The 15,762-nt window shown below is 43.8% G+C and overlaps 1 protein-coding gene across 2 annotated transcripts in view; it reads right to left on the reverse strand.

Moving 5' to 3' along the window:
• Window positions 1–7,115: 7,115 nt before the first annotated feature.
• NIM1K (NIM1 serine/threonine protein kinase) overlaps window positions 7,116–15,762 on the reverse strand; it is an 85,337-nt gene continuing 76,690 nt past the window's right edge. For both annotated transcript variants that reach the window (XM_008992103.5, XM_002745009.6), the window contains exons 3-4: window positions 10,600–10,868; window positions 7,116–8,004 (exon numbers count right to left, since the gene is read on the reverse strand). In XM_008992103.5, the coding sequence (XP_008990351.4) occupies window positions 7,255–8,004; window positions 10,600–10,868 (1,019 nt within the window). In that variant the 3' untranslated portion in view covers window positions 7,116–7,254. The remainder of the gene's footprint in view (window positions 8,005–10,599; window positions 10,869–15,762) is intronic.

Raw genomic sequence — 15,762 nt, forward strand, 5'->3', positions numbered from 1 at the left:
GTAGTAAGCACTATTCACTCTGTGTGTCATATTCCTTATTCAGCCTTGCAGACTCCTGTGGGATGTGATCTCTGCCTGCTTCAACTCAGTACCATGCTCACCAAGACTTAATATGTCTTCACCCACCCTCCCTTCTCTTGCATTCTTCAAGCATGCTAAGTTTATTCTGGCCTTAAAGCCTTTGATCTATGCATCATAAACTTTGGGCCCCACTTCAGATCTTCTCTGCCCTACCTTCTACCCTAGTCACTGCTGTGGCAACTAATTCCATGAATTCTTTGACCAGGTTCTCAGAGAATATGATAGTACCTCTCTTTGGATTCTATCTGTATACCTTTCACTTCATCCTCCCTGTTGTGAAATATCTGCAGAACTTGCTTGGTACTCAAAATTTCACAACCCAGAAGTCCAGGGGAGTTAAGTGCCCATGGGGCCATCCTTAACCTAGGTGGAAAGTTGCTGGTAGATAACTGATTACTCCTTTCATCCCCTGGGCAGACAGTTCTGAAATTCATTTCGTAAGTCTTCTCAAAAGAGGAGGAGATTTCTGTGGTGGGTTTGGCAATAACATTCTTATATTGGTTTTCCTCTTTTGTTTCACTCCTATGCATCTCTCTTGCATCCTGGGGTCATTTCCTAAATAAATTACTTTCATTTAAGCTTTTTTCTCAGGCTCTGTGTTTTGGGGAATCCAAACTAAAACCATTCATATCCAGAATGGCCCTAGAAAGCAGACACTCAGAATGGGAGATTGGAGCTGGTTCACTCACCAAATGACAAAAATCTCATTGCAGAATGATGCCCCACCCCAAATCCATACTAAAATTTTCCATTCCTGAAATCTGAATATGCTACCTTAAATGTCAGAAGCAGATGTGATTAAGGTTAAGAACCTCAAGATGGGTAGATTATCCTGGATTGTCTATGTAGGCCCAACCTTATGTGGGTCTTTAAAAGTAGAGAACCTTTCTTGGCTGGTGGTCAAGGGAGAGTGACTACAGAAGGTTGGTCAAAGAAATGCAATGTTGCTGGCTTTGAAGATGAAGGAAGATGACCATGAGCTAAGGAATGCAGGCAGTCTCTAGAAAGTCAACAAGGCAAGGAAATGGATTCTTCCCCTGGAGCCTCCAGAAAGGAGCGCAGTCCTGGCTTGGAAACACTTTGATTTTAGTCCATGGAGACTCATGTCAGACTTCTATCTCACAGAGCTGTAAGATAATACATTTGTATTGTTTTAAGCCACTAAGTATGTGATAATTTGTGATGACATCAGGAGACCCCTGGTGCAGTGTTGGTAAGGAGAGTGGTGATAGCCTGTGGCATGCAGGAGCAGCACAGTCACTACTGACACTGTCATCTGTCGGTACCGGTAGAAGATGAAGCATTGGATCTTGTAGTACCTGTGGCACTTGAACAGTATAGGGACAGTGATAATGATTGTGGACTTGGTTAACTTTTATTACTGCTTCAGAAGCCTGGAAAACAAAAAAATAAGACTCAAGTCAGCCATCTGTCAATTTAAAGCAAAGTTGAAGGAGAACCTTTTCTCCTGCATTGGAGAGGAAACTACCTGAAATAGGCCCAGGATCTAGTTGTAAGGTTGGAAAATACTAAGTCTTGACAATTTTTATGAAAGTTTAGCTGTGATAAGAAGAGAATGAGACACTGAGACCTAAGTTAGTAATACAGTGCATGAGCCTGAAAATATTGCAAATCTGGATTTTCCTAATGTGGGGCTGGCAGAAACAGCTCATGCTTCCTTGCCTGAAGGCCCTGCAACGGCTTCTAGTGAGGCAGATTTTCACCTCCACATTCTCTTCCAAAACTCTTATTATTCTCCAAACCAAGAACCAAGGTGACTTCTCAATAGAGCCTGAGTGGAGAAATACAACACCCTGTCTGGGGGAAAATAGTGTGGATGCTGAAGGAACTGCAGAACCTGATATATACTGTCAGGAACCAGGGGAAAATGTGTGTGAATGATCTTGAGGGTGTTGGGCCAGAGGTGGAAGTCGAGGGAAGAATATAAGGCGGGATAAGAAAGGATTACTGTAAGAACATTTATCCAAGGCATAGAAATGAAAAACACTTGAGTTTGGTCATAATATTCTGTCGGGATGGCTGCCGAGGCTTGTATATGATTATGGCACACAGTAAATGAGGTGAAGATGGTAGAATTACCTCGGTAGAGTATTGAAGAAAGGGTTGGAAAGTTCCAGGAGGTATGAATGTTAGAATGGATTCATTACGTGAGACTGAACAACCGTCTAACGACATTCCTCAGGAAAACATTGGCTTTGCTAACGGAATATAAGATGCACTGGTTTGCAAACTATTCATCCAACAAGGGACTAACATCCAGAATACACAGGGAACTCAACAGAAAAAAAATCCCATCAAAAAGTGGGAAAAGGATCTGAAAAGACATTTCTCAGAAGAAGACATACAAATGGCCAAGTGGAAAAATGTTCAACATCACTAATTTATCAGGGAAATGCAAATCAAAACCACAATAAGATATCCTCTTACCCCAAGTTAGAATGACTATTATCAAAAAATAACAAATGCTAGTGAGAATGCAGAGAAAAGGGAATTTTGTGTTTTATTTTTGTATTTTTCTAGAGAAAAGGGAATTCTTATATATGGTTGGTGGGAATGCAAATTAGTACAGCCATTATGGGAGACAAGTATAGAGGTTGCTCGAAAAACTAAAAATACAACCACCACAGGATTCAGCAATCCACCTACTAGTATTTATCCAAAGGAAAGGAAGTCAGTATATCCAAGCAATACCTGTACTCCCATGTGTATTGCAGCACTATTCACAATAGCAGATGGGACCAATATAAGTGTCCATCAACAGATGGATGGATAAAGAAAATATATAAACACAGTGGAATATTCAGCCATAAAAAAGAATGAAATCATATCATTTGCAGCATCATGGGTGGAACTGGAGGTCATTAGACTAAGTGAAGTCAGGCACAGAAGGACAAAGATAAAAAGTCAATCTCATGGTGGTAGTGAGTAGAAAAGTGCTTAATAAGCTGAGAAGGGTGTCAGGGTGGAGGATAAAGACAGGTGGGTGTCTGGGCATGGTGGTTCACGCCTGTAATCCCAGCACTTTGGGAGGCTGAGGCAGGTGGATTACCTGAGGTCAGAAGTCCAAGACCAGCCTGGCCAACATGGTGAAACCCCGTCTCTACTAAAAATACAAAAATTAGCTGGGCGTGATGGAGGCTGAGACAGGAGGATCACTTGAACCCGGGAGGCAGAGGTTGCAGTAAGCCGAGCTCATGCCATTGCACTGCAGCCTGGGCGACAAGAGTGAGACTCCAACTCAAAAAAAAAAAAAGACAGATTAGTTAATGGGTATAAACTTACAGTTAGAAGAAATGAGTTATACTGTTTGATAGCACAGCAGGGTGACTAGTTAACAATAACTTACTGTATATTTCAAAATAGCTGGAAAAGTTGTGTTCCTAATGCCAAAAAATGATAAATGTTTGAGGTGATGTGGTATCTTAAATACCCTGATTTGGTCATTATACCTTTTATACATGTATCAAAAATCACATGTACCCCATAAATATGTACAAGTGTGTATCAATAGAAAAAAAAATATTTTCAAAAGGAATGCACTGGTTAGGGTTGTAGCAGCACCTAAGAAAAGCTCAGTGATGGCTGCCCACTACAGGCAGCGGTTGGTGGTAGGAAACGCTGCTATGGAATTGGGCATGATATTATCAGTGGGGATGATGAGACTAGAATGGTGGAGATCATGTATTATTACTTGAATGTCAGAGGCAAGGTGGACGCAATATAATAGACAGGCTGGGGTGGAAATCAGGCTCCCTTGATCTGCAGGGCTTTGTGACAATGGTTAATAAATCATGGTGTTTTGGGAGACAGCTGACTAGCGTGTTACTTGACTTATATGACCAAAAAAAGAAAAAACAAGGAAAATTGGTGAGCATAAAGCTAAGGTAGCCTGTCACAATGGGAAAATCACGGTCTCTTCATCACTTTCCAGATCTAAGTCAATTTACCGACCTAGTGCATGATGAAAAGGAGGACTGGTCTTGAGGAAAGGCCTTGCTTTCACACGCATATATGATGTACATACCCGGAACTTTTCAGAACTGGATACCATTACGGCTTTGTATGTAGATGGAGAGTTCTGGCCAAAGTCTATCACATAATAGGTCCCACCTTGGAATTATTTTCCCAATCTCCAAGTATATATTTGGGATCAATATACTTAGATGCCTGTGGAGGTCTTAGACCTGTGAAGTAACAGCCATTATAGGAGGAAGAGCCACATGGAAACCTCTCCCTGGCCATGTTAATAAATCATGAGCAATCCACATGTGGAATGGCAGCCATCAGTGTCACCATCAAAAAATTTTAGGGATACAAGGGTAATGGGCTCCATTATAATCTTGTTTAAGTTACCATCCGACTCCTGAAGAAGAGCAGATGGATAATGGAGAATGATGGTGGACTACTGCTAGGCTCACTTGTAGCTGCCATGTTGGATGTGGCATCTATTGGAAGCCCCTGGCATTTGATATGCAACTGTCGATTTAGCAACTTCATTCTTCTCAATTTCCATCAGAAAGGAGGACCAAAAGCAGTTCACATTCCTCTGGGATGGACAACATTTCTCACTTACTCTGTTACCCCAAAACAATCTTAAATCTCCTTCTCTATATCACAGTACAATCCAAAAGGACCTTGATCATTTTGACAATCTATAGGACATCATGCTGGCCCACTATACTGTGACAGCATGCTAGGTGGATTGGCTATCAGTTCCAGAGTGTGGATGATAGACTCCGTGAAGAATCCAGGGCATGCCACATTAATGAAGAGTGTAGAAGACCAGAGAGTAGGAGCATGTCTAGATATTTCTTCTATAGTAAGGAACAATTTCTTGTACCTTCCACCTCTTAACACTAAGATAGAGGCATAGGATTTGGTAGGTCCCTCTGGACTTTGGACTATTTATTTGGTGTATTTCCCCAACCCGTTTATTAGGGCTGCCAGTTTCAAGTGGATCCCATAAAAGAAAGATTACAGTAGTTTTAGGCTTTTGAGAAAATTGCTACTCAGGCCATGTTTGTGGCAGTTAAAAATATCATGTGGGGGCCAGGCATGGTGGCTCACACCTGTAATCCCAGCACTTTGGGAGGCCAAGGCAGGCAAGTCATGAGGTCAAGAGATCGAGATCATCCTGGCCAACATGATGAAACCCATATCTACTAAAAATACAAAAACTAGCTGGGCATGGTGGTATATGCCTGTAGTCTCAGCTACTCGGGAGGCTGAGGCAGAAGAATCGCTTGAACCCAGGAGGCAGAGGTTGAAGTGAGCCGAGATCATGCCACTGCACTCCAGCTTGGCAACAGAGTGAGACTCTGTCTCAATAAATCAATCCATCAATAAAATAGAAATATTGTGTGGGGCCTCTGGCAAGCCCCAACAGGAGGTAACAGCACAGCTCTGTAGGATCCTGGAGTAACGCCATGCTTCTTGCAACAGAAAACTGTTCAGACTCCTGACGTGTACTGGGCCCTAGTGGAGGCTGAGAATCTGATTATGAGATACTGAGGACTAAGCAAACAGAGCTGTTAATGGATGAGCCAGGCGATCCATGGAGTCATGAATTCAGATGGACCCAGGAGTGATTTATCCTTATTGGAATTGACATCTCAGGGTATGGGTTTGCCTTTTCGACCTGCAATGTGTCTTTCTGTATAAGCACACTAAGACATAGAGAATACCTGATTCACTGTCACGATATCTCGAGCATTGCCTCAAGGATGACTTTTTTGATAAAGGAGGTGGTGCATGGGCACGCACATGACCACAAGATCCCCTCATCTTACCATATACCTCAACACCAGAAGCAGCCAGCATAAGTAGAACAATGGAATAGCTCAGCTAAGACACTAGAGATGCGACAGCAGCCTGCAGGGTTGGGGTGCTGTCCTCCAGGATTTGGTAATGTGCTTTAATAAGGACTGATATATGTCCCTATCATTAAAACACACATGTCTGGAAACCACGAAGTGGAAGTAGATTGACTTCTGTCACCATCACAATCAGTGACTCACTTGATCAATAGCTATTATTTTTTTATACAATCTAGGCTAGATTAAAAGTTTTGGTTCCCAAGGGATCAGAAATGCTTTTTTCAGGGGACTTGATAAGGGTTCCAGTGAACTGGAATCTACAAGTGTCACATGGTCACTTTGGGCTCCCCATGCCAGTGGACAAGCAGGCAAAAAAAGGAGGTGTCATACTGGTGGTGTACCTTCTCCCTCCTGCTCCAAGACTTCTCTGACACAAAGGCAAGGGAAGCACAGGGAACGCACTTGGCACTCACACAGCCCAATCTGGACCTGGAGAGTAGATGACACTAAGGGCTACCCTGGATCAGTAGTGAGCAAGAGCTTATGGTTAAATGCTTTCCCCTTTCATACCGAAGGCAGACACCTGAGATGTGTTTCATCAGGCTCCATTGAGGATCCTGCAAAACTGAGCACCAGAAACTGTAGCACTGTCCAACTTGCTAATATGTCTGTGTATTAGCTTTCCATGTTTCCCCAGTCCTTCTCTCCTGTGCTCTGGGATCACTTCCCAAATAAACTACTCTACATGGAAGCCTTTGTCTTAGGCTCTGTTTTGGGGAGAACTGAGTCTGAAACCCCCAACTACCTGGAATGCTCTGGCATTTTGCAAGAGTCACTCCTGCTTTTCATTCAGATCTCAAACTGATATGTACTCAAAGTGTCCTTCCTTAATGACTAATCCAAAGTAGCAAGCCTCTAATATCAGATCACCCTTTTTGAATTCTCTACATAGCATCTATCACTGATCTTTTTCTTTTTTAAAAAACATAGTTGTTAGTACCTTTGTCCTGGACTAGAATGTCCTGCATATGAGAGAAGGGACCTTGCCTATTTCATGTCTTGCTGTTTCCCCAGCACCTTAAACAGTGCCTGGCACACAGGAGGCACTGGATAAATATTTCTTGATTAAATGAATGAATGCTGAAATTTGGTAATAAAACAAGATCCCAAATCAAGCCAGAATTTGAGCCAATAGACTTTTTGGAGGAAAAAAAATGCATATCTCAAATTTAAATTTATTTAAAAATTACAAAAATGTCTCCATTCAAGTTGTCCTTGAAAAAAAATTAAAAGCAGCAACAATGGTCTCGGTAAATTACCAGTAGTCTGGTGTAATTTATAAAATCGAGCAAAATTTGGATGTATGTCTTATCCCTCTGTAGACACGGGACCCTTTTTTGAGGTCTCTTTCTTTAGGGTCCGGTAGCATCATGACAGGGACACTTTCCAAAGCCTTCTTCCTTTGGACTCTGTGCAAAATGATTCTGTAGACCCCTGTGATTGAGCTGCGAGCGTCTTTCCCTTGGTTATTTCGAATGTGCTCTTCTGTAATGCCCAAATGTTCTAAAGTGCTTTTGACCTCATTTTCTTCTTCCTTGAGAGTGCTGGTTTCCGACAAATGTTTGGGATCCAGTTGGAAAGGTTCCAAAGGTGTAGGGTACGGCACCCCTTGCAACCATTCATCATTCATGATGCAGTCAATCCCGTATCTCTCCGTGGGGATCTGCTGAAGGACTCCTCGGATAAGTCGGTGGCAGGGCTCTGACACATGAGGCGGTACACTGTACGTGCCTTCCAGGATGCTCTTTTTTAGTTTGGCCACAGTTTCTGCCCGAAATGGCATGGTGCCAGTCACCATGAAGTACAAAAGCACCCCCAAGGCCCAGATATCCACGTAAACGCCGAGGTAGTGCTCATCCCGGAAGAGTTCAGGCGCAGCGTAGGGAGGAGACCCACAGAAAGTGTTGAGCATTTCACCTTTTTTACTTACTGTGCTGAATCCAAAATCGCCCACCTTCACACAAGTATTACTGGTATAGAATACATTTTCTGCTTTCAGATCTCTATGAATAATTTGGTTTTCATGCTGCAGAAGAAGACATAGAGAAAAGTCATTTTTACAGTAAAATGCCAAATAAAAAAATGTATCAGTTGCTCTGAAACAGTGAGATACTGATGGTGGAATATCAGAAATTCAGTGAGGATCAACTGAAGTCGTAACGGCAAGCCCTGTCATAACCTTCAGCCCAATGTAATGTCCACACCTCGCCAAGTAGACCAAAGTTTCTATGCTATGTGGTAAGGGTTGGAATCTGTTCCACACATGTGGACTCAGAAATTAACACCGGAAATTAACCCACATCTTGTGAAACTACACATTCTGAAATAAGATGAAGCAGTAATCCTTAGCTGTTGAGATAATATATGGGTTTTTCTGGCTGATGGATCATTTGACTGGGCCAAGACTGGGAAGGCCTGGAGCCCTCCCCTGACTTTCCAGCTATGCTTTTTGGGGTGGACTCCTTCATCTTTATAGAATTCAGCAGAAGGGAGGCGGTTGCATTTGGCAAGGATCTAGCCACCGATCACACTGTGGATTGGGGGCAGATGCTCCATCCTTGCATCCTGAATCCAGACAATCTTCAGAGGACCCTTCACCTGTTCAGTCCCAAGGGCTCTTGGAAAATGGCTTTGTGTTTATCATCTTTCCTGATGGCCCTCCTAGGTAAGAATCCAGGCTTTGGACTGGACAGTCTGGTCAATTCTAGGTTCAACTATACCAGTTGGGTACTGTGTCAGTTTCCTTCTTCGTAAAATAAGGCTGTGGTGAGAACTATACGAGATGCTAACTATATATGGTGAGATCAGTGCTCAGCACTGTCTTGGCATATAAACAAACTCCATAAGATGTGGGTCTATGGCTATGAAACACACTTCCTGCCCGCAGAGACCAGAGAGTTGGAGAAATGGCAGAGCATGGAGCTGCTGAAGACTAATGCCTATACCCTCTATTGTTGGATTCTCTTCTGTTCTCCCACCAGCTTATTTTCCAAGTAGAATGTGGACAACTCTTCGCCCATCTGCTTTATCACTTAGTATGGGTCTGGCTTATTCTCTGGCCCTGGGAAAGCTCACCACAGCCCAGAGCCACTTAAATGATGACTGGTCATAAACCACAGGTCTGAAACACCCACCACCACTACAGTCAAGTCCTTCTCTCTGGCTCACTTCCTTTTCTTCTTTCTCTCCTTCCCTAGTGCTGTTTTGAGCCCTCTGGTCCCAAATTCCCTAGCAAATTCTTTGACTCCCTTATCTCTCTTTTGCCCCATTCCCATCATGGGCTATTTTGTTTGATTTTTTCAGTGTCTGGCATATAATGGGATTTACTGTGGCTCACTGATCCCAACTCTCCCACAACCGTGAAGGCTGAGAAGTGAATTAGAAACAGCCTCTCATCTAATAGACAAGTGTCTTTTTTCTGACAGACCCATTCAACTAAGTCTTTTTTTCTGACAGACCCCGGGATCTGAGTAAGAAGAGTGGTTGACCAAAAGTTTTGGTGGTCAGGTCTGCAAGTCAAATTCCTCCTGTGTGCCCAAGAATATGGCCCAAAATAGGGAGGCAGCAAAACAGCCAGTGCTTGGGGGAACTATAAAGTGTGCTTTAGGAGTCCAGATTTATCTGAAGAAGTAACCAAAGAACTAAAATAAGAATGAGACAACTGACCAGGTGCAGTGGCTCACACCTGTAATCCCACTTAATCCCATTTTGAGAGGCTGAGGAGGGTGGATCACCTGAGGTCAGGAGTTCAAGACCAGCCTGGCCAACATGGTGAAACTGCATCTCCATTAAAAATACAATATTAGCCAGATGTGGTGGTGCATGCCTGTAATCCCAGCTATTTGGGAGGCTGAGGCAGGAGAATCGCTTGAACCAGGGAGGTGGATGTTACAGTATCACACCACTGTACTCCATCCTGGATGACAGAGCAAGATTCTGTCTCCAAAAAAAAAGGGGGGGAAAGACAGAAAGAAAGAATGGCACAACTAGTGTTAATCTACTGGGCACAGAGGTAGTAAGAGCTAGGGGGGTCTTATTGAAAGCAAAAGATCAGTGTAACTGATCTTTCTCTGTCTCTCTCTCCCTCCTGCCCTCCCTCCTTCTCCTCTCTCTCTCTCTCTCTCTCACACACACACACACAGAGAGAGAGAGAGAGAGAGAGAGAGAGAGAGAGAGAGAGAGAGAGAGAGAGAGAACTGAGCTGGACATGACGTATGGATAGGATTTAGAATGTGAGTGAGATGTCATATGAAGGCATCCTAGACAGAAGAAGGAAAGCAAAACCAAGAAGCGGTGAGGAGCCAGCCACCCAGATAGTGGAAGATGAGGTTGGAGAAATGGGTATGCCAGGGAGTGGGTGATGTTCATCAGCGGCTCCCAGTGATTCCCGCCAACATCTGCAGAAGCTAGAAGCTAGGAGGTTGCCATGTAACTGGATGTCTGTGGATGTTGCTTCACAGGCAAGGAGCATCCCTGCCAGACTTCCAGCTCTCAAAAGGAACTACTATCTGCTTTGTGGGACAAAAGCCCTCTGGGACACCTAATGGTTGGTAACCGAAAGCCCTGTGCTCTCAGTGTGGGTGGAATGGGAGCAAGGTTCTTACTCGTTACCCCTGCTCACCATGTGCTTCACGGCAGACACAATCTGGGAGAAGATGAGCTTGCTTTCTGGTTCAGAGAGCTTCCCCTCAGTGCTAATTTTCCCGAAGAGCTCCCCACCCCCTGCATACTCCATCACCAAGTGCAGCTTGGATAGGGTCTCCACAACTTCGTAAAGGCGGATGATGTTGGGATGGTGCAGCTTTTCCATACTGGAGATTTCACGGGATAGTAGCCTCTGGGTTTTCTGGTCTAACTTAGTCTTGTCCAGGATCTTAATGGCCACCTTTTCTGGAAGGAAAAAAAGTCAAAGGATGTGCCAGAATTCACAGGAGAATAGATAGAGCTGGAGAGGACCTGAATCCGCTCCTTTCCTTTACTAGACACAGAGGTCAAGTGGCTATTCCCAAGCTCACAGAGCTCATCAGGGAACGACAAAGCAATGCTTGAGCTCAGCATCAGTGCCCTTCCCTTGGATCAGTGCGAGTCTTCTACACACAGGTTTTTTTTTTTTTGAGACAGAGTTTCACTCTTGTTACCCAGGCTGGAGTGCAATGGCACAATCTTGGCTCACCACAACCTCCACCTCCTGGGTTCAGGCAATTCTCCTGCCTCAACCTCCTGAGTAGCTGGGATTACAGGCACATGCCACCATGCCCAGCTAATTTTTTTTTGTTGTTGTATTTTTAGTAGAGACGGGATTTCACCATGTTGACCAGGATGGTCTCAATCTCTTGACCTCGTGATCCACCTGTCTCGGCCTCCCAAAGTGCTGGGATTACAGGCTTGAGCCACCGCGCCCGGCCTACACACAGGTTTTGATGCCACATCCTGCCTCCCCAAAAAAGTTTCCAGATAAAGTTAGAGCTCCTTTGCTAAGCCTAGAGAATACTTCTTGATGAGACCCTGCCCATCTCATCAGCCCCACTGTCCACCATTCCTATCCACCACTCCCAAAGCCCCATGCACACTTTAGTCCAACCATCAGAGAACTTTTCGTTGTTCCCTAAAAAGGTGCTGAACATTCATGCCTGGAAACTTTTCTCTACCTGGATCATTTCCTCCATCACTCCTTCTCCATTCTTTACTCTTGTTCTTCACTCATTGATATAGTTTGGATATTTTTCCCCACCCAAATCTCATTAAAATGTAATCCCCAATGTTGGAGGAGGGGTCTAGTGGAAGGTGTTTGGGTCATGGGGGCTGATGTCTCATGAACGGCTTGGGCCATCTCCTTAGTAATAAGTGAGCTCTCGCTCTCAGTTCACATGAGATCTGGTCTTTTAAAAGTAACCAGATCTTGTGGCATGCTCCCCCAACTCTTGCTCCTGTTTTCAAAGTGCATGTGCCTTCCATCTTCCACCATGATTGGAACTTTCTGTGGCCTCTGCAGAAGTAGATGCCACCATGCTTCCTGTACAACCTGCAGAACCATGAGCTAACAAAACCTTTTTTTCTTACAAATTACTCAATTTCAGCCAGGCACAGTGGCTCATGCCTGTATCCCAGCACTTTGGGAGGCTGAGGCAAGCGGATCACAAGGTCAGGAGTTCAAGACCAGCCTGGCCAACATGATGAAACTCCATCTCTGCTAAAAATACAAAAATTAGCCAGGCGCCGTCATGGGAGCCTGTAATCCAAGCTACTTGGGAGGCTGAGGCTGGAGAATTGTTTGAACCTGGAAAAGGCGGAGGTTGCTGTGAGCCTAGGTCGTGCCACTGCACTCCAGCCTGAATGACAAAGCAAGACTCCATCTTGGAAAAAAACATTACTCAATTTCAGACATTTCTTTATAAAAATGCAAGAATAGCTTAATATACTCATCATTAACCCCTGATGATCCTTCAAGGTGAGCCTCAGAATGAACCTCTTCAGGAAGTCTCTGTAATACTTGTCCTAGGATGAACATGATGTTCAGATTCTATGCATTTGGAGTTTCAGTGTACTGCAGTCTCAGCTAACTGGTCTGTAAATGCCAACTCCCTTGTTTATCTCCCTCTCTTGCCCCATTCCCAACATGAACTGTTTATTTGACTTTCTCAGTGCCTGGCACACAATGCCATGTACATGATGCACCAGTGCCCAGTATTGACAGTGTGCTGGTGACGGCAGGAGGAAATCAACACTGCAACGTGCTGCCGGTGGGAGCAGTAATTGGTACAGTGGTTCTGGACTGTACTTTGCTATTATGTATTGAAATGGTTAAAATTAGTTGCACCCTGTGATCCAACCATTTCACCTTTGGCTTAAAGAATCTGATGCATGTACAAGGATGCATGCATAACAAGACTTCTGTGATACTGGGAATAGCTTAAGTGTGGTACATCTGATTTTATAATAGCACACCATGAAGCTATAAAAATAATGATGCTAACTTATTTATTAATATGAAAAGATGTTCAATATCCAAGTGAGGAAAAATACAAATACACATTTGCATAGAAAAAACTATGGCAGCATATTCACCAAAATAAAAAATAAATAAAGATTTTCTAATTGGCAGATCACAGATGGTTTTCCTTTAAATTTAGTTTTGCTTATTTGTGTTTTCTATGTTTTATCATTGTGGGAAGTAGAAAAGTTCCTCTGTAAAGTTTTCTTTCTTCTTAAAGAGTAAGTGTGCTAATAACTTATTATTAGCTTTGTTCAGCCCTATCCTATGTAGCTGTTAGACATGCCACGCTTACAGGCACGTAGTACATTCTATGTCCTTGTATTTTAACCAAGATATCTGTGCTGGACATGCTCACAGGCATGTCCCAGCTCTCTATTGCTTTTACCTGTTTAAAAACGTTTTAAGTTATTAGCGAATCAAGTTTTAGTTTAGATTGTGAGGTATGGCTCCAACCAACAGAGATCAGACACAGCAGTAAGGATGACCTCAAATGCGTAAGGGATAAATTTGTCTGTTTTCTTTTGTTCATTGTACTCTTGGGGCAAGATGGCTACTTCCTGCAGTCCAGGAAGTAAAAACTGTGTTGCTGAAAGATCCTTTGTCTCAGTGCTAATTTTTCTTCGTGGCACCAAGCATCTATTTCCAACAATCATGAATATAGATTTATTGTGTAACGAAAATGATTAATGTTAGAAAATGAATTCATCTTGACTCCAAAGTGAGACATCATTCATATTTTTGTTCAAACTGTACCAGATTTTGAATTAGATAACAAAGAAGTTACCAGGCAAGTAAACAGACAGACAGACCAGGATCCCAGAGTACCTGTTTGACCTACTTACAAAATAACTGCTTTGAAGAACTTTGGCACGGTGATTATTGGCACGAAAATAGATGCAGCTAGTTTAAAATCAAAGCGTTATTGGTATATTAAAGTAGGCCCGCCCACTGGGGCTTCTAGAATGGAAAAAGGGTTCACCTGTGTCTGCTGCAGCCAGCCCTTCCTTGCGGGAGACAGGGAGACAATACTGAGAGCGGGGAGGGAAGCTCTAAGGGAGCGGGAGCAGAATGTTTGCTCTGGGGCTTGAATAATCTCAGCTGGCAATCGACCCCAGCAAAATAACCTTCAAAGGCAATCTTTGGGGCTCTCTTCTTCCTTTCTTTTCTACTTTTTAGTCTTTAGGATTAAGAGTCCCTTCACTTTTTTGTCTGAAACAGAAACCTGGTTTTGGGCAGCCTGTTGGGTGAGCTGTTGTTTTAAGGGCTAGAATAATGAATTCCACCCTTCAATTTCCTGTGAAGAACCTACTGCTTCTCCTCAGTTCTCGCATCACTGACTCAGGCGTCAGTTAAGGTATCATCACTTTGCTGCCCCTCCTCCCTGTGGCCACCACACATCATTCTACCCACAGTGAATGTTCAAGAATCAGGTGATGGGTGTCAGGCTGCCATCACAATCCTCCCTTTAGCACCATCCGAATTTTCTTTTTCTCTTTTTCTTTTGTGGTTCTTAGCAAAGGCTTCCCTCCCAGAGCCAGGTCTAGAGTGTGGCAGGAGAGGCATTATAAGGGAAAATGCTTCCTTAAATTCTCTGCCCTAGGAGCCTTGATGACTTAACCTCATGTGCAGTCATGGTACAGGCAGGCTTCATAACATAAACGCATGATCATACTAAACACTTCAGAGCCCTGGTATTCCACATTGTCATTAAGTGGTAGAAACTGCTATTCCATGAAGAGCTAGATCTCTAAATCTGCTCTTTCAATGAATGTTCACTGAGCACCTACTATACACCAGGCAGTGAAAAAGACAAGTGCTGTTCTCACAGTCCAATGAAAGAGACTGGGAAAAAAGATCCCTTCTAACAAGTATAGCACCTATTAGAAAGGGATACAGATAGAGAATGGAAAGGCACTATCTATCTGGGTAAGGGCACTTAAGTTGTGACCAGGAAGTGAGCAGAGAGGCCTCATACTTGGCCCAGGGGCTCGGCAAGTGTGCTGCCCAGGTGGGACGTAAGGTGGATGCTTGAGGATCCCACTGTTCTGGAAAAGCAGAATGAAGAGGAGTGGCCCAGATTAGCCTGGGGTAGTAGGTAAAGGTCCAATAAGCCAGGAGTTTGCTTTAGAAATGCAGCCTTTGTCTATAGGACAATGAGAAAACATAGCAAGGTTTTAAGTGAGAGAATTGTAATCTGAGTCCCATTTAAGAAGAGCACTCTGGCAGCAGTGTGGGAAGCGCAGAGAGGAACAGCAAGCCTGGGAGCAGGTGGGGTCTAGGAGGGGATGATCGAAACCCCAGAGAGAAGATGCTTTAGGTGGTCCAAGGGGAAAGATAGAGAAGTAGACAGAAGTAGACAGTAGAAGTAGACAGAAGTAGACAGCATGCCCTTTTTCCAAATCTGATGAGGAGTCTGACACAGGTCCCACCTAGTGGGCAACACGTTCTTTAAAGCAGGACTCCCAAGGCAAGGGTGGTAATAGCAAAGCAGGATTAGTGTATGTAACAGGGAGACAGTGGGGATGGTGAGTCCTTAAAAGTAGCTGCAGGTCGGGTGCAGTGGCTCATGCCTGAAATCCCAGCACTTTGGGAGGCTGAAGGGGACGGATCACAAGGTCAGGAGATCGAGACCATTGTGGCTAACATAGTGAAACCTTGTCTCTACTAAAAATACAAAAAATTAGCTGGGCATGTTGATGCATGCCTGTAATTTCAACTTTCTGAGAGGCTGAGGCAGGAGAACTGCTTGAACCCAGGAGGCAGAGGTTGCAGTGAGTGGAGACCTCACCA

The sequence above is a fragment of the Callithrix jacchus genome, chromosome 2 (assembly GCF_049354715.1).
Source record: "Callithrix jacchus isolate 240 chromosome 2, calJac240_pri, whole genome shotgun sequence".
NCBI classification, from domain to species: Eukaryota; Metazoa; Chordata; class Mammalia; order Primates; family Cebidae; genus Callithrix; species Callithrix jacchus.